At 40.6% G+C, this 21,898-nt stretch overlaps 2 protein-coding genes across 4 annotated transcripts; one reads left to right on the top strand and one right to left on the bottom strand.

The window, feature by feature from the left end:
- Positions 1 to 2,625: 2,625 nt before the first annotated feature.
- On the top strand, positions 2,626 to 6,223 carry lhfpl5b (LHFPL tetraspan subfamily member 5b). The gene is made up of 3 exons (XM_028582539.1): positions 2,626 to 3,167; positions 5,369 to 5,608; positions 6,051 to 6,223. The coding sequence occupies exons 1-3, from the start codon at positions 2,759 to 2,761 to the stop codon at positions 6,059 to 6,061; spliced, it is 660 nt and encodes a 219-aa protein (XP_028438340.1). The 5' UTR covers positions 2,626 to 2,758; the 3' UTR covers positions 6,062 to 6,223.
- srpk1a (SRSF protein kinase 1a) lies at positions 6,161 to 21,856 on the bottom strand. 3 transcript variants are annotated; one of them, XM_028582535.1, is made up of 16 exons: positions 21,772 to 21,856; positions 21,042 to 21,096; positions 17,970 to 18,097; positions 16,311 to 16,419; positions 16,066 to 16,153; positions 15,621 to 15,708; positions 15,009 to 15,115; positions 14,373 to 14,538; positions 13,488 to 13,513; positions 13,123 to 13,348; positions 12,642 to 12,971; positions 12,345 to 12,445; positions 11,625 to 11,732; positions 11,388 to 11,457; positions 10,162 to 10,254; positions 6,161 to 7,528 (listed from the first exon to the last, which is right to left on the bottom strand). In XM_028582535.1, exons 1-16 carry the CDS (start codon positions 21,782 to 21,784, stop codon positions 7,344 to 7,346), a joined length of 1,893 nt encoding a protein of 630 aa, XP_028438336.1. In that variant the 5' UTR covers positions 21,785 to 21,856; the 3' UTR covers positions 6,161 to 7,343. The 3 variants fall into 3 exon arrangements, with proteins under 3 accessions (XP_028438336.1, XP_028438337.1, XP_028438339.1); XM_028582536.1 differs by lacking the exon at positions 10,162 to 10,254 and adding an exon at positions 7,872 to 7,964; XM_028582538.1 differs by having other exon boundaries at positions 12,669 to 12,971.
- Positions 21,857 to 21,898: the final 42 nt, after the last annotated feature.

Genomic DNA, 21,898 nt, shown 5'->3' with positions numbered 1-21,898 from the left:
TCCCAGGGTTTCCTTAGAGGTTAATCCAGCTGCTGATGAAGTTAGATGAGCAGCCAGCTATCATCATGTACAGAGTGCTCATTAAATACGGGACAAAAAAGAAAAGTATAGCTAAAACATTATTGAGTGACAGATGGTGGAATGACGGCAAAGCCAATGCAAACTAAGTTTTATTTTTCTCAGTAAAGTGAAGAGAGAAAGAGAGAGAGAAATGCTACTTTCATTTATAGTCAGGTGATGAGAATAAGGCGATAAAATGGTTACAACCTTTATCCTCCTGCTAATGTCAGATCCTGTCTGTAATGGGACATAAAGGTTGTGAAATCAAAATGGGTTTAGAGAGCTTTATTATCCACCTTGGTGTTAACCTCTGCAATTCATCCAATGCATCAACCCTTCATTTAGTAGCTATAACACAGCAGCGCTGCTCTGGGTTAAAAACAGATGGACACAGATTTATCTTTTAGTTCATAACCAGTATCTCTGATTGCAACATAAGTGGATTTTTGATTATTTTGACTTTATAATAGCCTGCAGCAAGGTTTTATGTCAGAAAACAAATAAAGACAAATTAAAAGGTTAATCCTCCTAAAGGTGTAAAGTATCGTGTGTTTGTGAGTGCATGAAGCCTTGATGCGCGCATTGTCTTCTGCCATGTTTTCCACCAAGATGCTGCTTACACCACATCTCCTCTTCAAGGCGTCTCTGAAGAAACAGCAGGCTTGATGAAATCTTGACGCGACAGTCAGAGGCTGTCAAACGTATCAGGGATTACGCCTCATTAGAGCAGCTCCCCCACATTTTTCCTCCACAGACTGAGTTTGATTAGTCTTTTTATCTAAGCTTTGACGTCTCCTCTCCATCTCATCCCCCTCTCTCTCTGTCTTTCAGGCGGAGCTCGTGCTTCCCTCTCTGTTACCCCCCACCGGCAGCTGATTGTCCCTCCTGAGCTCCAGGGAGCTGTCAGGGAGCATGTGGCGACGTGGGACAAACGCTCATCCCTGAATACTTTTCTCTGCACATGGCACAGTGTCATGCAGCAGGCCCTCAACTCTTTGTCATGAACACTGACTGGAGGCTAAAGAGTACAGATGGTGGCATGCTCTGTCCGGCTGCCCCTTGTCAGCCTCAGGCAAGGGTTGTCATCCCAAACTGAATATGGCACATAAACGAGAAAAAGATTAGAAAGTGGGGCTGCAGCAAATGAGAGTTACAGTTTTTGCCCAAAAAAACCTCTGGTGTTGAATACACTTATCACAGTCACTTACCCGTTTAATTAAAATGTGAATGAAACTGTCTCCTGAACAGCAGTGTGTGTATGTGTGTGAGTGTGTGTGTGTGTGAGAGAGAGAGAGAGAGAGAGGGAGAGAGAGATTATAATAACATAAAAGAAAGTGACCCACACTAACACACAAACTCTGACCATATTCACACCTGGGCACACACACACACACACGCACACACACTCACACATTTAATGGCAAATTCTTTTTTTATTGCTTAATAACTTTTGTTTAGTTTTTGTGCTGTGTGATTGGAAGTTTCCACATGTGTCTGGTTTTTCACATCTGTGCCATTTCTAAGCGGACTTCACTGTTGTGGAACAATCATTTTAATCGATCAACGTATATTCCCTTATTGTGTTCCTGTCACTGGCAGTACGTTTTCAGATAAGCAGCATTCCAATAAAAATAATCAGCTGAAGCAATATTAATTTTGACATCTGCAAACCTTTACTTTAATCCTCCTGTGTATCAGCGGTAAACCTCAGCAAACTGTCTGGCAGAATCCACTAAATATCACATTAAGACATTTAAAAACATTGGACTAAAGAGGAGTTTTACTAAACTAGTACTAGTTCTAAATTAAAACAACAAAACAATCCAGTAAAATTGAAGTTAGGATATGAAAAATAACCACTGAACATTAGAGCTTGCATGCATGTCAGTTGTTTTGTTGGTGATGATCAGATAGTTTGAACCAAAAGTAACATTCTGTTTGTTGCTTTTGGAGCAAACACAAGGGTTACAGGTTAGCTAGGCTAGATGTTCCAAGAAAGATGTACTTTCACATTTAATTGTATAATAATAGAAGTTTAGTGTTTAGATTCTACATATGTATGCTTATTTTTGCCTCCTAGTTCCTTATACTAATTAATATATGATATTTCAATGGTTATCTTTTTTGTTTCTTTATTGAATATTGTGAATAGACAGACATTAAGCAGGCCATGGACATTCTTATACAATTTAAGATTCCAGTGTGTAAAAAAGTGAGCAGTTAAAATCAAGTCAATTAAATTAAATATCGAAAATAAGGCATCTAAACATAATAAATAAACAATAACATCAATAAAGTCAATATAGCTACCTTAATCAGGAGTTACAGAAAATAATTCTTTAAAATATAAACTTGTTTTCTTTGTCATAAGGGTTAATGCATCCATGTAAGTGAATTCAATCAGAAACAAATGTTAAGGTTTGGGAAGGACGTAGAGAATGTTTATCTTATTTGTTGGTGCTTATTCTTTTAATCTCCGATGTCAGAGCAACGTCATTAGAGAGGTGAGGGTGCTGTCCAGGGTGCTGAATCCTGAGCAAGGTCTTTCAATGCAAAGCAGCCATAGCAGCAGCAGCAGCAGGTGTGAGTGTGTTTGTGTGATGTGGCGAGTTTAAAGACTCAGGAGATGTGGACTGAGTTTTGAAAAATGTTTTATTGATTTACTGAAGACGGACATAATTAAAGAAATACTTGGAAAATGGATCTGCTTCCAGCCCAGGAAGCTGCTAAAATCTACCACACCAACTATGTGAGAAACTCTCGAGCCATCGGCGTCATGTGGGCCGTGTTCACCATCTGCTTTGTCATCATCACCATGGTGGTCTTCATCCAGCCCTACTGGATCGGGGACAGCGTCAACACCCCGCAGGCGGGCTACTTCGGCCTCTTCCACTACTGCATCGGCAACGCGCTCACCTCGGAGCTCATCTGCAAGGGCAGCGTGTTCGACTTCAGTTCCATCCCTTCACCGGCCTTCAGGACCGCCATGTTCTTCGTGGGCACCTCCATGCTGCTGATTGTGGGCACTATGGTCTGCTTCAGCTTGTTCTTCTTCTGCAACGCCGGGAACGTCTACAAGATCTGTGCGTGGATGCAGCTGGCCTCAGGTGAGGAAGAGTGTCCTCTACTTTATACGTCTAGTCTAGTCCACTGCATTTCAGGGGTTAACGTTGTACTTTTTACTTCACTACTTTTGTTTGACAGTTATACTTACTAGTTACTGTTTAGATTAAGATTTCACGTAAAAAAGATATGATCAATTTATAAAATATGACGCATAGTTATTGTTAAAAGTACTAAACAGCATAAAGCTTCAAGTGCAGTAGTAATAATGATATATAGGCTAATGTATATGCTAATCTAATACAATGAAATGGTCCATTCCGCATCATGATTAGTTTTACACTTTTAATACAGAGTAGGCCTACAGTTTGCTAGTAATACTTTCTGTATGTACTTTTTTTAATGCAGAACCTTTACTTGTAATTGAGTATTTCTACATTGGGGGATCACTACTTGTAAAGAAAAGTAAAGAAATACATTCTTCCACCACTGGTAGCATTCAATGTAAAAATGAATATGAATACATTCGATTAAAAGAAATCAGTAGCCAACAATTTTGTAGGTAATGTTTTCATTACATTTTATTTTGTAGTACAGGACTGATACTGTACTTACTTACTTACTGAGTGAAGCTGACATGTAGTTACTATGTCATCAACATGTTTCCTGGGTTTAAAATGGAGGTTTGAAAAACAAAGGAGTCTGTTGCTTTGCATAATGAGTTATGGTTCAAATCTAGGTCAAAGGTCACATGTCTGTGGAGAAACTCCATATCCACCACTTATTCTACTTTTTAAAACATTACAGTTGCTTGAGTGTCAGCATTTAATTATCCAAATAAAGACCACATTTTTACATTTTGTAAGGAAAGTACACATTCGACAAAACCTTGTTTTTTAGCACCTGAATATCAAAACTGTGGAAAGGAGCAGTGAGTCTGGAGGATGAGTGAGACTCTCTTATGAACTGCTCCCTCTAAACTGAGTGTGAGGTGATAAACTCATCTTCTCACCTCTCTGGTTTCAGGCGAGGAGTGTGTTTGGAACGAATGTGTTGATCTTCACTGTGGAAGCCAATAAGCGATCCAGTTTCAACCCAGACTCTGACACCTCTGATGGTGGATTGATTACATGTAACAAGATCCGTTGTTGCTGTGTTGTTAACTGATCTAAACTCACACCTGAAACACACCAGGGCTGAGGAAACAAGCCATATTAAGTATTAAGAACAAAATATACTGAAATAATCAAAAGTAAAAGTACTCATTCTGCAGTAAAATATCCCCTTTGACTGATATATTATCATATATTACATTTTACTGATGCAACAAGCAGGCACTTAATTACAGTCTTTTTTCTAACGGTTTCCAACGTAGAGGTCAGGCCCTTCCACAGGTTCACCAGATAAATCTGAGAGGTCATGAGATGATTAGTCTCGCATTGCCTGACCTTTCTCCACAGCGCTGCGGAGGAAGGTCTGGCCCTTCCACACAACATTCCTGGATAGGAGAAAAACATGCTCTGGTTTCAATGAAGAAAACTCCTCACATTTAAGAAGCTGGAAACATTAAAAAATTGTACATGAAAAATTACCAAAACGATCAAAATAGACCATCAATCAATTAGTTGATTAATCAGCTGATTAGGCCTATATATTGTTGGGTAGTTTAATTTATAGCAAACCATCATATTTTATAAACTCTTTATATGTTTTGTGTGCAAAACTCTTAAGTTTTAGAGTAACTACTAGTAACTGAAGCTGTCAGATAATGTATTGGAGTAAAAAGTACAATATTTCTCTCTTAAATGTGTAGAGTAGAACTAGAAAGTGGCATTAAAGAAAAGACTCAGGTAAAGTTCAAGTACCTCAAATTTGTAACTCAAGTACAGTACTTGAGTAAATGTACTTAGTTACTCCACCACTGTATTTGACTTGCCAATTCCTTGAAATGCATACTTGATCTGCAAAATTCAGATTTTAATCTAACTTTGTACAGTAGCAAAGCCCAGAGGACACTTTACCAGATGAAGAGCATTTAACATTTAAGAACACACATAACAGTACATCATGCAAACAGCCCCACTGAGCATATATAAAACCTTTGGCACTTTATGGGACTACATCATGCCTTATCCTGCACTGGGGGCTCAGAAGAAACTCTCTTGTAATTATTTATTAAAGTAAGAGCACACAAGGGGTAATTATTGCAAGGCTCCACTATTTCCGTGTCTGTCTTCCCCCGCAGCTGCGTTGATGGTGATGGGCTGCATGATCTACCCGGACGGCTGGGACTCTCCAGAGGTGAAAAGGATGTGTGGTCAGAAGACGGATAAGTACAGCCTGGGGAACTGTACGGTGCGCTGGGCCTACATCCTGGCCATCATCAGCATCCTGGACGCCCTCCTCCTGGCACTTTTGTCCTTCACCCTCGGCAACCGGCAGGACAAACTGCTGCCAGATGACTTCGAGGTGGAGGGCGGAGCAGGTAATGCAAAGAGATGAAGGATGTGGGTATGGACCAAAGCAGAGAGGTAGCTATCTCTGCTCCTGAGCTTGGTTTGGGGAGCCTGAATGCTGGTTGTTCACTTTTTACTTTGCCACTTGCACTTCTGGAGATAATCTAATTATACATATAAAAATGTCCAATCTGAACATTTTTATGTACAGTTTAATCTTTAATGGTTTAATTAAATAGATAAGACTGGGCACAAATAAAACCTTAGAACCATAGAACATTATGAAATCCAAAACAAGGATGATTTGGGGATTTTCCAAAAATACCTACTGCATCATATTTGATACACATTTTACCACAACTTTCTCAATATCAGCAAAATGACTAGCTAGGCACGCGAGTTGCAACCCAACACACCCAGTGCTTTAAATCCATTAAAGGTATCTATAAGAGTGTTTTCCCTCTTTTACAGAAAACCCCTGATGAACATGGAGCTTCAGGACCAGTGTGATGCAGATGCAATGAGCAAGCATCCTGAGATGTTGTGATGTAGTTTGTGATGTAGGAGCTCGACACAATCACTTTGTATTGTATGAACATCTGTTTTTATTGTATGGTGTTGTACAGTTCCGTAAATTGACAACTTACACAAAGTCTATGTTCTTAAATCTGACACTGATGTAAATTTTGTTTTTACCTAGGCTCAATAGATACTTTACTTTGATATGATCAATTTGGGACACCATTACATAACATCAGATCTCACCAGTTCTATGGTAAAAACAGAGACATTATTGAACAGGTGGCAATACATACAACTGAGCTCAAACATATCTTCCATACGTTTTATTAAAACACAGCTATCCAGCTAAATAATCTTAGCGAAGATATAAGATTTGTTAAAAACTGTACATAACTGTAATATACATAAAGGCAAACTCTTTGGTACAGATATATACAGTTTATTTTCACTTTTTTCTCCTTTAAATTGGGCTTCTTAACATGTGGTCTTGCCGAAACCTTTAAAACACTATATTCCTGAATTGTTATAGTTGTATGAGAATACCAGACTCCCATGAGAATTAAAGATCTCATTTATTATAATTAACTAACCACACTAAGTACCAGGTGACAACGGATTTGTTATGACTAAATAATATGACCTAAATTATCAGACGGTGGACGTCTCAGTAAGAAATTGCTGTTAACATTACCAGAGTCAGTGTAAATATCAGCCCAGTGTGCAACTTCCTAAGCCTACTTTACAAATACAAAATATACCTTACATGTGTAATATAAGATAAAATAATTCTTTAAAAAAACAACACAGCACTAATGAAAATGCACAAGAGAAGAGGTGATAGCGAATCCTTCTAAAGGGAACAAAATGACCAAGAAAGGCTACATATCCTTAATTTGTTTGGGTTTTAGTGCAGGAGTGTAACAAACTAGCTAGTCACTAGCAGTACAGGTTTGCTGAGTTTGGTGGGTGAATGGAGCACAGCAGGTTTGAGCCAACATGCCCACAAAGTAATGTAATCCATTGGATTTCTAACGTCATCACACGGAGAGAAAAAGCAACAAATACAAAGCAAACATACATAGAAGCATTAGTTCAATAAGAAGAACACAAGAAACAAAAACAACGAAACAAAAAAAAAAAGAGAAATAAATATTCATCTGATATGCCCGAACTGGAAAGTGATCTGTTGCAGTCTCTGAAGAGAGTGGGAAGGAAGGGAGGTGCAATGGTTGAAAGTCTCCACTAGAGGGTGAGCCATGGGTGACGCAAGCACTCTGCGGCTGTGGCTCTCTTCTCTGGGACCAGGTCCAGCATGGGAAGCAGGAAGTCAGAAAAGCACTCGGCTTCTTCACGGGGCCACTCATACTTGTCAATCAGCACCTCCAGCAGGCCCCATGGCTTCAGCTTGGTGATGTGTTTCAAATCACCTACAGACAATCAGACAGTGCTGCATCAGAGAGCCATGCAGGAATTCAGCACAACAATTCCCCCTGTGTAAATTCACTTCTACAAGGTAGTTAAGTCTATGAAAACATATTCAAATATAAGGATGGCATTACATTTCTTACTTTATTTACTCTCACTGTATTTTCAAAACAGGCATTGCTTTTTAAATAGTAATATCTAATACTGGACATTTTTAACAATAAAAGTTTAAGTGAACAAAACATATATTTTAATTTCACATAACACAACAGAGGAGTGGAAATATAAGCGGCTCTTGGGCAGAAAACCTTCTCTAATCTTGACACTTATGCTACTTTGTTTTACCTTTCTTGGTGAAAAAATCCTTGGAATATTTGCCAGTCATTATGAGTTTGCGTGGGACACTCCCCAGCAGCTCAATGATCAGCGCTATATGGTCTACATGGCAGACGACAGCAAGAGGAGAGGAACAAGACAGACAAGACAAGCAACAGATTGGTCAGACAGTGTCCCGGACACAGGCCCACTCTGGGTGGGTGGGTGGGTGGAGGGCTGAGGAAGAGATCGGTCAGGCTGACGGCCCACACGGATGGGCCAGATTGTTACAGAGGTTGGGGTGCACAGACCTACAGTTAGAAATCAGGTTATCAAACATGGCCACCAGACGCATGAGCTGTAAGGTTCTTAAACTTTTTCCAGCTCTGTGTCAAGAATCAACTGCAGTCATTTAGAAACTGGATGGGAAACTAACAAAATGTCAATATTGCCTATGACAAATGTATACAACTAGGGTTCGAAACTTTGTAATCAGCCTTTTCACAGTGCAGTTGACCTTTTGGATATTGAATTAGAAAGTCAAGTTATGGCCAAAAAAAAAACGTTTGACCTTGACCTTTGACCTCCAAAATCTAATCAGTTCATCCTTGAGTCCAAGTGCACGTTTGTGCCAATTTGAAGAAATTCCCTCCAGAAGCTCCTGAGATATGTTCACAAGAATGGGACAGACCGACAGACTGTCAACCCAAAAACATAAGGGTGAGGCTATTTGCACCCCTGGTACAATTAGCAGTGTATGCTATTCGTACCCTGGTGTAATTAGAAATGAATGCTATTCGTACCCCACCGGTGCACACAGCAACGTGTTCTATTAATACCCCGTCTGGTACAAATATCAATGTATGCTATTTGCACCCCTGTGCATGTACAGTACCTTGGCATGTATTTACACACAGTTATCCATACTACTCATATATTACACCTTTTTGGAATATTATCATCCTGACATTCTTACCTTAACCATAACCAATCCCACTGCTCTTGCCTAAACCTAACCAACCCAACCAGAGCAGGCATATTCATGAGTCTTCCCCTACCACCCTGCAAAAAAATGTTTACGTTCGCGGGCCCTGATTTGCGCAATTGCATGCAAATTATCTAATCCAAAATGAAAAACACAATATCGCCTCACCAGGGAATCAAACTCCCGACTGCCAGACCAAAGCTCAGTATTCTAACCACTCACCTGACAGTTCTTACAGAATGTTTTACAACTGTATACCACTTGGTGTCTTCAAGCCGCAGTTGCTAGGTAACCATACTGTATATAAAAAATAGGTACTATGGTACTTACTAACAAACCAACGGTTGTATGCTTTCACTGAAGACAGAAAGCGCAACTGTAGCATCCATTTTCCGCTAGAAATTCAATTGTTATAAACTTTAGAGACTAAACTTTCCTAATATGCCAGTTTCTGCGGTCATGGAAGATGAACGTCCGCCATGATTTCGGTGCACACGAGCAATGTTTTTTTTTGTTACGTTACAGGGTGTGAATAGCTCAGCTGTGTGGCCGAAGCTATTCGTACCGGGGGTGCAAATAGACATTGCAAAAACATAATGCCTCCGGCCACAGGCGGGTGTCGCTGGCGCAGAGACATAATAAATTAGATAAATCACTGCACTTAATCATTACAAGGGGACCTTATCAAGACCTTATCAAGACAGTTATTTAGTGAAGGCAGCAGGGAGGTTTTCCCAAGCATAGAGATTCAGATTCAGGTTCAAGCTCTCAAACAGGCATCTGTCCTGCAGTAGTGCTCGAGGACATGACTGACTGCCTGACAGAGGCGCCATCTGGAGCACAAATATTCTCAAACTATTTTCCAGCCAGGGACCCCTTATAGATGAAATAGTTTGCTAAGATTCTTTCATAATTTTTAGAGTGTTGTAAATGCTTTCACTTGTTGATGCTACTTTCTAAATATTTTATATTCTGAAACTCATCATGTAAACTTCAGGACTGTAATAGAGAGAAATCCTGCAACACTGCAAGAAAAAGTCATGAGAACTCCCCCTACAAGAATCAATACAGTATCAAGTATCAAGCCAAGGCTACAACTGAGTAGGAAGTGAGTGTAGCTCTGCCAGACAATCTTTGGCAGAACTACTGACACTTAAATGCCTGATGACCACTGTTCAAAGAAACATACATTTATAGGTCTGTATTCATTATTTTGCTTACTGGCCTGTACACACCAACAACTTTGGTAGATCTGAATGTGCTGACAGAAACCTTGCCCCTTCGCCTCCCATCCACCGTTTTCCAGAGCGAGCCACAGACAGAGGGGTAGCATACCTCTCTTGGTGAAGTATTCCTGTGAGTATTTCCCACTCAGAGCATAGTGGCGAGGGATTTTACCGAGCAACTCAATCATGAGAGCAAGATGGTCTGGAAATGAGGCACATCAGAGGAGGAGAGATTGAAAGTCCGAGGGTAACAGTTTGGAAAGGGAAGGAGATGTGAAGTGGGAGAGGGGATAGGAGAGAGATGGCAAACATGTCATGTGGAACAATGTATTAGGAACAATGGATGATGACAGCCTGGTATGACAAGAAGCACATGTATGAGAAACCTATATTATTTTTTTCATATCAAAAGCTACAAACATTTGAACCCATGTAGGCCATTTACTTTCATATCAGAAAAACCATCAAGATTGAATCAGACTGAAAATAAGGCTTAAAGCACAGCCATCAAAAACACACGCACTAAAACTTGTGCAGCAGATTCGGATACAGGATGAGTGATTAGTAAAAGAAACAACAGAGCAAGCTGTGGAAGAATAAAAGCCTCATAAGTTTATGTACTGTAGGTGAAAAAGCAGATTCACAGCTGCGGCATGTGCCAATAAACTGAAGGTTGAATCTTAGCACATACCTGACATGCCTCAGCAGAATCAAGTCAGTACAGAAATCTCAAGCTAAGCAGCAAGCCAACATTAGCATAACGGAAGCATAAGGATGAGAACAATGAAATGTGGAAAGGAAGAGATGAAGAATAGAGGAGCAAGGACATGAAAGATGGCCCCGTCTCCAGTGAAGCAAAAGTGTGGTTCGAGGTGTTAGAGAGGAAATAAACACAGGAATGTTGGTACTCATCACACGACTCACATCTAGATTTCTTCTAAATATGAGACCTTTTGAAATCACTGTAATAGAGTACCTCATTTACTGTAAATGTTAACACTGTGGAAACTTAAGAAAAGTTCACTGCAACATACGCAAACTGCACAATTACTTGGAGTGAAGGTCACAACTTTTCATGCTTACTGTGAAACTCAGATGTGTGGATATTTCTAAATAACTCATAATGGCAATACAACACCAATGAGGCACAATTTTGCAAGAAAAACATCACAAGGCTTTTCACAGTAGCAATAACTGTTAAACGTCATCTGCAATGCTAAATGACTTACCAGTGAAACATACATTTCAAAAATACTATTAAATATATAATTTAGGATTAATGATGTGCAGTTATAATAACTGGAGAAAAAGAGGAAAAGGAAGTCCCAGCAATACCTTCATCCCTGGAATAATCTTCCCCAGAATGTGGTTCAAATAAGTAGTCCCCTGTGGCGAGCTCAAAGGCCTGAGGAGACAACACAATCATCATAAACATAGGAAAGATACAGTATGAAGGGATATATTTACACCCTTGCATCACCTGCTACACTCTCATAACACTTCAAGATAAATTAGACTAGGATTTTTTTCTTAGGCTTGATATAGTGCAATAGTCAGTACAATCTCTCTCACCATGCAGGCTGTGCTCCATACATCGGCCGGTGTGCTGTATCCAGCACCAATGAGCACCTCTAAGGACCTGTACTGTCGTGTCTGGATGTCTTCTGTAAAGTGCTTGTGCTGAGAGGAAGAGACAGAAAGAAAAGAAGCAAATCCTAAAAAAGGGTTCCAAAATATGTAAGAGTGGCAGCCAACAACTTTATCCAACTTCATCTCCCATTTAAATCTCAAATGAAACAAAGGAAGATTAAAGCTTTAGTGCGCAACTTTTTTTAAATTAATCAACGTCCGTTACGTTCAAGCCATTGCCAAATTAGTTGCTACAAAGCTAATAAAGACTATCAGCTCCACACAACTCTCTCTGTATTTCTCAGCACGGCTATGTTCAGAAACTTGTATCATCCGGCGACCTTCGCGCACAGAAAATCTAGCAAAGATAATTACCTCTTCTGAAGTGTCCATGCTCTTTTAATCATCCGTGTCCTCTTTGGTTACAAACAACTGTGTGGAGGAGGGGTGGGGGTGGTGCGCGATCACAGAAGGCTTGTATCATGTGGAAGCACTGACAGTTTTGTTGTCATTACTTAGAATTCCTCATGGGGGAAGACAGAAACTACGCACTATAGCTTTAAAGTATTTCTATTTTGGTAGCTTGATGACACTGCATGTGTCCCAAGCTGGAGGCTTCATCCCTAATCAGGAAATCCCTCAGGTCTTTAGCAGGCTACTCACCACCCAGCAGGCATTTCCCAAGTCTGCAATCTTGACCTTGATCTTGTCTGAATTGAGTGGCTCAAGGGGGTTAACTAGCAGGGATCCTGCTGTTAGCTTGCCTATATCAGAAGCAGAGAGAGAGAGACAAAGAGACAAGAATGGACTAAAAATCTAATAAAAGAAGAGCCTAACGATCAATATTTCAAAGTTCACACGGCTGAGCCTATATTAAACTTCCAAAGCAACCCAGCCAGAGCAAACCGCTATCAAAAACCTCTTTGCAGTTAGCAGATGTACTCATTTTGCCTAACTGACCGTCCAGGCTTTCGGGCCAGTCCTCACCATCCTCCTGCTCCAGCTCTCCCTCCTCCAGCCCAGAAGGAAGATGTGTCTCAGTTACTCCACTGCTGTGAGCACCCCTGCCTTCAGTCTCAGTGTCCACACCGTTGCAGAGGAGGTGAACAGGGGACTCCTCGTGTTGCCCCTCCTGACTGGCACATTTCTCTGTGTGCCCTGCGTTGCCATTGTGTTGGTCCTCGTCCCTCCATTGGGACTGCCTCTGGTCTGCCTCCACATGGCCATTACAGTTAACCTCCAACAGCCCCTCTGGTCCCACCCTCATGAGATCTGCATTCACACTGCTCTCTGAAATATCAGGAAAAGACAATATTTTTTTTCTCCAAATTACTCATACCAAGGTTTTTCTGTCACAACTGTCACAACCTTGACGGAACTTTAAACAACAGCAATACAAATTTAAGAAGCACACATTACTCCTGTGATGTTGGCTTCTTACCCTCTGTTCCCTCATTTTCTAGCTCCAGAATAGACACCGGTCGAAGAGGAGCGCAGGCCCGTCCCTTTGGAGACTGCGGGTCCTCATCTTCATCCTCTTCATCCTCTCGTGTCTCGGTGGTCTTTTCCATCTCCTCCAGGTCCAGGATGCACTTTTCCAGCAGCTCAGCCTGCCGCTTCTGCTTCTTTTTTAACTTCTTCTTCTTGTTCTTGGACATTTTTACTGTCTGTCAGAGATGAACATAAGAAACAAAATAGCTCTCATAGATAGTTGCATATTTGTGGGACTCTAAATAAATGTGTTCATACTAAAAAATGTGGGAGGCTGATGTCCTATGCAAAAAGTAAATAATAAAAGGGTTGTACCTGTTTGGGAGCAGGCGCTGTGCTTACTGAAAAGAGAAAATCAGATGAGTACAAACGGTTACCAAATGGAGCTTATGAATGTACTAGAGATGCACCGATTACAACTTTCTAGGCCAATTCCGATTTCTCATTGAGTTTGAACTGCCAATACCGATTTTAGCCGATTCCAATTTACACACATACACCTGTTTGAACGTCAACAGTAACGTAACCTGAAAACATTTAAACGTCACCACTCATTTTACACAGTGACGTAATGTTGGTTTTGAGCGGTATGCATCCCCACAAACCTGGAAAGTGTTTTAAACAGTAACGTTAATACAGCGTGACGGAGTATTACAGCGTCTCTCTTCTTTTTTTTGTTTTTAATACAGCGTCTCTTGCAGCGGGGAGTCAGAGGCAGAGGGACCGAGCGTTCGCTAACGTTAGCTAAGAAACTAAGAGTCTCATCTGGGGTCTGATAAACAGTAAATTCATCAAAGTCAGTGTGCAGTACACTATTTTCCAATAAACTGTTGCGGTCATATTTCACGGGACGCGCGTGAGTGCAGTTTTCATGTTCCAGTTCTTCAGTCTGCAGAGGGGAGAGAGAGCGGCTGACCGTTCGCCTGAGATCAGTAGAGCAGACTGCTCTGCAGAGCTGTATATAATTCCGACTTTATAACATTTCATAAACAGCTGATTGAGTGGCGGTGCACTGATGTTGCGCAATGTTAATCATGGGGCACCCGAGTGCATTTGACCGGCATAAAATCTGCATATGTTAGACTGACCTGCCAGTCGCCGGTCATGGCCAATCACATGAAAATCGGCCAATTCCGGTCACCGGCCGGGTCAACCGGTGCATCTCTAGAATGTACATATGAACAAGTGTTTGTCTCATACTTGCTGAACCAGAGGGAGGAGGCGCACCAGCCCTCTGCCACTCTGTGGCTTCAGCTGCAAGTTTCCGGACATAAGGCTCATCAACACTCATCAGGATATTCTCTGGCTTGATGTCTGTGTGGATGATCTGACACTTTGTGTGCAGGTAGTCCAGGCCTTGGAGTACCTGGAAAATCAATTAGAGAACGGTTGACTGATTGTAAAAGTTTAACTTTATCTTTGAACTGAAACTCTTCTTAAATATTTAAATATCCTTTTATTATATCTCCTATATAACTTTCTCTATGACTCTTTTGGTTTTCAATACAGTTAAAATATAAGCAATAAAAAGCTGATAAACATGTAAACACACACAAACACAAATCTTGGCAAACATATGAAAATAAAGATTTATGTCAATTATCAAAGCATAAATAAAGAGCTATACATAGTGGCAATGTATCAATATTGCTATCAGTTACTTGCTTCATTATGACAAAAGCTACTTGGCTGAAAAAACACAAAATGCTGCGCCCTGACAGATTAACTCACCCTGGAGGCTACCTGGCTCTTGTAAACGAGTGGAAGCTACAACTGAACCTTCATCAGGAGTCACCAGCATACAAAAAAGGTGGGACACTGTAGGTCTAATGTTACCTGTCTAATGATGCTCTTCACACAGGAAAGGGGCAGCCCTTGGTAATTGGACTTTATTATCCACTTTAATAAGTGATGCCCCAACACCTCAAACACCATGCAGACATCTGAAGATCACAGCAGTTAAGAGATAATACAAGTAAAGCCAAACTGAAAACCCATCAGAAGAAAACAGTTTACCAAACACGTTGAGGCCCTGTGGTCATTCACCTACATGAGGATTATTAGCATTATGTATACTGTAAAAAGAAAGTAGGTCATAGGAGTGCAAAACACTACAGTGTTGTTAGGGAGTGTCATATTACAGCTACAGCTCTCCCTATGGCATTCAGGGGATCTTACTCAGCCAAAGTGCTGTGGTAGGTGGACCTCTGTTTGGGACACACAAGGTTCCATTGAGTAATCCATCACCTGTTTACCAACTTTGTTCCTTGCATACTGCTTTCACAGCTACATTTGACACCAGGGGAAAGAATAATCCTCTCCTTGTCAAAGTATTTATCTAACAATTAACAGGCTGTAATCTTTCCAGTAGGAAGCAATTAAACAGATCACATCTGAATCATAAAACAATAACAGGAAGCATTAACAATATCTGTCTGTAAAAGATACGGGTTCCATTGATACCAGAGATCTTGAAGTCGTCTAACATCTGGACCACCATCTCGCGGTTGGGATCAGTGGGATCTGAGTTTCTAACCTGGGAACAAAAAAAAAAAAAACAGAACAGCACAATCCAAACAATCAGGATTTACACTTACTAATGTTAGACTGGACAAATACAGGATTGGCATGCATGTCTCTTTATCTGTAGTCATGTTATACTGCTTGAACATGCCTAACATGCTGAATGTTCATGTTACACAGTACTGTATGTGAAGTCACACTTAATGTAAAGTCTATAATGGTTTTCACTGAAAGATGATTCACTGTTATGATCATGAACTGTGTTCAATGTGTCTGCGTTGATGTCATTAGTACATAATTGTGTACACTGACTGTGCTTCCTGATTTCAACTCATAAAACCTTCGGTGTGCAATTAACTCCTCTACTCACAGATCTGAGGAGTTTGATCTCATCCACTGCTGTCTCCGTGTAGTGCTCCGCACTCTTTACCACCTTCATTGCAACAAACCTCTTCACCCTGCAACCACAGAGCAAGTAACGTTCGCTAACAGGAAGCACCGTACAAGGTCCTACCACAACAGTCTCAGAGTCAGCTGCTACTGTATCTGTATACAACTTCAGGCCTCAAAAACAAAATAGTGCAGTAAGAATATGCAGTAAACTTTTTCTCGTACTGGATGTCCCAGGCGAGCCACACCGTGGAGAAGTGTCCCCAGCCCAGTTTCCGGATTACATGGTATTTTCCGTTGTAAAGGTCTCCTACTTTCACGTGGTGGTAGCCACCTAAAAGAGAAAAATGCACATTGCCTAGACAATTCAAACTAGGGCTAGGCGATATGGCAAGAAATGTGATCACGATATATTTCCCATTTTGATCGATATTTATCACAATATAATTTTTTGCTGATACTGCCCCATTTGAAGTGCATACTGATCGAAGCCTGAAGAAACCAGAGGTTTGATTACACCTTAGAATATAGTTTATTAACATATGAAATAACATGACTTTACAATATTCAGCACAATGTTTTTGTTGAGGACTCACATTACACATTATGAGATGTCCCACTGGTCAACAGAGCAGTACTGCCCTCTACTTGCAAAAGAAATTAAGAGTAGCCCTCTTTTCCTCATACAGAGTCATCTTACAATTAAGTTTCCTTTTTTTATGTCTGCAAAATGAACAACTGCAAACTAAGTGAGTAGTCAGTTTTGTAAACAACCTAAAACTACTTAAAAGCAACATATTAAATGTGAACTCCTGCCAAGAAAGCATCTCAAATGTTTGTAGAGCTAGCACTAAACCAAAGTAAACAAGTGCATGTTTAAACAAGTGTCTTTCGCTATACAATAACTAGGATTGGGCATCGAGAACTGATTCCTACTTGGAATCGGTTAAAAAATTATGATTCCAGTGGAATAGTTTCTTTATTGGAATCGTTTAGAGGGTTTGGTTTCAAATCCGATCATTGTTTCCCATTTTAATATGCTCAAGTTTTGGTTTCCGTAGCAACCAGGCGCTTGTTGTGATAGCAGCCTTGGAGCACAGTAAGCAGCGCTCTAGTCTAGCTAGCGCTGTTAACAGCAGACAAACTAACATTAACACTAACTACATTTAACTTGCAAGCTGTGTGTGCAAACTCGGGACAGCCTGAGCCCGCATTTTCATACTCCCGGTGTGGTCGCTGAAAGGTACCTCTTCAGGTGATGGAAAAGATTTGTGAAATCTGAACCATTTTCATACAACTGATGTTGTGTAAACCTTTTTATCAATAATGTCTTCAGCTTGAAAGGATAGCGCAAGTTCATATCCACCATCACTTTCGTTGCCCTCAGCGCCACTTACGCTCATTTCTTCTCCCTTTTCCAACTTCACCTTCTTCTCCATACCTAAACCAACCCTTATCCCTAACCATAACTATGTATGGGGAAAACACTATTCGACAGTGGAACACACTCCGATACAACACCGGCAACAAACGCTCACAACAGGAAGTGGGCATGCCGGCAAGCCGAAAAGCCAGACTCTGGCAGTTGTGTAATCGGGTAAATATGTCCAAAGCTTATTATCGTTATTAACCAAAATTTTATCATGATCCCGTTTCGAGATTGTTTTATCGCCCAGCCCTAGTTCAGATTGGTCAGTCAACAACCTAATAAAAGGCAATTTTTTTTATTGTAACTCTCGTATGTATATCTTAACTTGGTTCTCTTAGTTAAATTAAGGCAGTAAATTGGCAATACTCTTTATTGCAAACCACACAATCTTATGGTTATTCATAAGAACTGGGTTATAGCATGCAGGTAAACATTCTGAATAAGACGGGACTCACCTTTGCAGTAGTCGTTGGGGTCCTCCTGCTCCTCATCATCCGAGCCGAGGATCTCCTCAGGCTCCTCAGGTTCCTGAGGCGAGGCTTCTTGTTGGGAATGCTGTCGAGCTCTGGGATTGACTGGCTGCCTGATGAACAAACACATGCACATAAGACATCATATACTTTATTAGCCTGCATAATGCATTACAGGTTTCTGTTCCAAAGACAAAACAATAGAGCAGCAGTTAGCATTAATCTTACATGAGAGCTGTACTGTACTGGCCAGACACCAGACCTTCAAACCTCTGACAGGGTGTGAATTTGAATCACATCACCAGGTATTTCAGTTGTGGGCTTAAGTGTAACTGCCTTCAAGTGTTGTTGGTTTGACAGTATCTGTCCTGGTTTAACCAATTGAATTTATCTACACTTTTAATTTAAATTCATGTAAAACACCATAAAGAATGACCTATATTGAATGATTTTGAACTTCAACCGCAGCTCAAACAAACAGCGCAGGACATCCAGAGCTAATATGCAAGATTGTTGTGATTGTTCTAATTTTATTAGACCTCTCTATCTGCTAGAGACAAATATTCACAAACAAATACACAGCAGCTTGCACATTGACAGAGACTGTAAGCGAGCAAAGACACCTTGACATTTTTCAGGTCAACTGCCTTTGAACTGCTGCTGATGATTGAAAACTGCATTTGAACTTCTATATCTTGTTCATGCTGGGGATGAATGGTTTTTGCCACAACAGATCGACACTGACCCTCCCCCTTCCACAGATATCCCACACACAAAATATAGGAGACATTGTAAGAAATCTGTTCTGCAGGCTATATTTTCTTAATGCACAGCCATGCAGCTGTCGCGCATGCCTGAATAAGAATGGCTTTACTAAACTTAACTCAGTCCTATTTTAGGTTTAAAGACATATTTCAACGATTTAAATCCAGCTCTGTGTCATGTCATCATGTGTTGACACATCTTGTGTTTAGATGACGGTGTTTGGCTTGCCTCCGTGGCATGTGGACAGAGCTCCCGTGGATATCCTGGAGATCCCCCGGATGACGCAAAACACTGGATTTCAGCAGACCTCCGCTCCTCCGTGCACTGGTGCCATGAACGAAAACCAAACACTGTTTATCTGCACACACTGCCCACACAAAGATGACACAGAGCTGGTTTAAAACTGTCCCGTTAAGTCTGTGCAACTGTATTATTTATGAAAATATAAAATATTGTTGAATCACGACTTCAGTACTCTGTATTGGTAGATATTGTATAACAAATTAGGATCAGGGTAAAAAAAAACTGCAGCCGCATTTAAAAGAAGACAAACTGCCACCACCTTTGACTGTTTTCCTGCTTCCAACGTTAGCTACATGATTGCTGGATATACCAAACTAACTTCACAAGCGGATAAGGAACATCGCGACTGTTGTGTGGAATAAGGCAAAAATAGATGCTGTGGTTTGCCTTTCTTTAAACCAATCACAATTGTCTTGGGCGGCGCTAAGCGCCAGATGGAGCAACAGTGCCTGTGCAAAACAGCCTCAGGAAGGAACTTGTTTTGGTGGAACATGTGTACGTTAAAAGGTTGTTTTAGTCGTGCAACAGAAAACTCAGATTGGACAGATAATCTAGCTAGCTGTCTGGATTTACCCTGCAGAGATCTGAGGAGCAGTTAAAATAGTCCTCATAAATCGACCAGAGTTTGAAATGCCAACACAAACAAAGCGGAAGGGGATGGACATCCTGCCGAAATGAGGGACAACCAGCGGAAATTCTGGCAGCACCTGAACAATCCTGGAAATGAAATGTCGTCAATAAAGACTACTGATATAGTGCCCAGCATGCAAGCATGAATGTGGCATGCAACAGTAGCGTTTTTAAGTTATATTTAGCTTCTTAGTATCATATGTATTCTTCTGCCTTATGGAAATGCCTGTTTCAGCCATGAAGATAACACTGTCAGGAGGTGAGTATCTGCAATAGTGCTGTTTTCAGTGTAACACCATGCTTCAGTGGGCTGATGTGGGCTTCTTCATTCTCTAGTTTTAAATATAGCACAGGCTGTTTGTTATGTAACAGTCCAGAGGATGCCACTGATGGCATGATTAGTAAATTGTTAAGTATACCAAAATAATCAGTATTGGAGATCAATGCTTAAATTGTATATTTTGAGACCTGATTGTTGCATAATATTAATGCAATCATTCATAAACTATTTTTATAGTAGGACATAGTCTTGGGTGGTTTATTATAGGCATTGCATACAGCACATTCTATACGGATAATTTACAACTTATATCTTATAAAATTAACTGTCCAAATGAATAATGCTAATGCCCTTACTTGAACCCCATGCAAAAAACATTTGTAAACCAACCTAGTGTTCAACCTCTGGATTCTTTTGAGATAATGTTAATCAGTCTTACACTTCTTTATCTTTGGATCATTCACATACCAAAATAAAATGCAAGCATGCAGTCAAGGACCTTGGGTAAATTTCACATCTAAACGGCGGGACCATGTACAGACTAGGGCTGCACGATATGAGGAAAATATGCAATAAGCGATAACGTTGTTGAACATTGCAATAACGATATTACTTGCGATAAATAAACCGATATTAACTGTTCTCAGTTCTGCCGCTTTCAGTATTCTGCTAAAATACAACAAATTGCTTGTTGAATTTAAAACAAATGAAAGGAAATAATTTCTAACATTATTTTATTGAACAAATTGAACATTGAATTGAATATAAAAGGCAGCGCTAAAAAAGAATGACAGCTACATTATGAAGTGAGTTTTCTACTCATTTTCTTTCAACTAACACAAAAAGTCTTTGAGTTTCTTTCGCAATATCTCGCAGCCTGCAATGTGTTTATTGCCCAGTTGATTTTGCTATGACGATACAAAATCGATATATTGTGCAGCCCTAGACAGACACAGCTCATGTGTCAAACTGAAACAATCACCTCTGACTGAACTGACAAAATGCATGCTTGAGGGTGTCATGTACACAATGAAGAGACGACGAATCTTAAATGGGGGTTTAAAAAAAAAGAAACTCACTTTTTGCTGGTCTTCTTTGCTTTCCCCCTCTTCTTCCTCGCCTGGAGTGCAAGAACTGTCAAAAGAAACCAGTAACCAATTACCTTGCCATTGTCTGGTTGCCGTTTGTTGTCTACTTAGCGAACACTCAAGACACAAAAAAGGATGGACACTGTCTGAGGTATAGGATATAATTACCTTCTCACCTACAGCTCATAAACCTGGTCATTATGCATTGTATTATATCATATTTGCAACTACCAATATCCAAATAACAATTGCGGTGCATCTGTCGGTCTGCCAGTCACCCGGTTTGATACTGGAAGCCATCTAACGTTAAGTTACATCACTAAGCTACCCAAATACCTAACGTTAGGTAACTGTAACGATAGTGTGACATTAGCTAAGTAACTCGACTCTTGTAGGTAACTGGTCGGTTAACACAATAACGGCTGGTTAATGTTGAAACGGTTTTAGGTTGTGTGTAAAACGGACAGACATAGAAAGCTAAACGCAGCCACATAATCCTGACATGTCCCATTGAAGCTAAAGCTAATGTCTAGAGAGCTAGCGTAGCTCGCTTCAGCTCAACAGTGCGTGACAGACGCGTTCAATTAAACCACCCTCTGGATGTATGCAGGTCGGCTACACTTTACATTTGTGACCTTGAAGGAACATCAACTGCAGTGTCAACACACACACGGGCTAGCATTACTCATACAGTGTACGGCGTGTCGGTGTAAAGATTTACCTTTTCTTTCCATGTTGGCTGGATTCGTAGCTTAGCCGTTAGCTACACTACCAGTGATCGAATGTTCCACGCATGCGCACTGGTTCGTTTGGCATAAGGGGGGGCGATATTACGAATCCCACTATGG

Source organism: Perca flavescens, chromosome 7, assembly GCF_004354835.1.
Source record: "Perca flavescens isolate YP-PL-M2 chromosome 7, PFLA_1.0, whole genome shotgun sequence".
NCBI lineage: Eukaryota > Metazoa > Chordata > Actinopteri > Perciformes > Percidae > Perca > Perca flavescens.
The sequence above is the reverse complement of the archived record's forward strand: the minus strand, read 5'-3'. Positions and strand labels throughout refer to the sequence as shown.

Bases quoted from the DNA above. Each gene is read 5' to 3' on its own strand.
- srpk1a (XM_028582535.1), bottom strand. The intron at 16,420-17,969 runs GTGAGTCCCGTC...TTTCTCTTTTAG, and splicing joins CCCCAACGACTACTGCAAAG to GTGGCTACCACCACGTGAAA. The intron at 10,255-11,387 runs GTATTGCTGGGA...CCTCATTTCCAG, and splicing joins AGATTATTCCAGGGATGAAG to ACCATCTTGCTCTCATGATT.
- lhfpl5b (XM_028582539.1), top strand. From the start codon at position 2,759: ATGGATCTGCTTCCAGCCCAGGAAGCTGCTAAAATCTACCACACCAAC. The intron at 3,168-5,368 runs GTGAGGAAGAGT...CTTCCCCCGCAG, and splicing joins GTGGATGCAGCTGGCCTCAG to CTGCGTTGATGGTGATGGGC.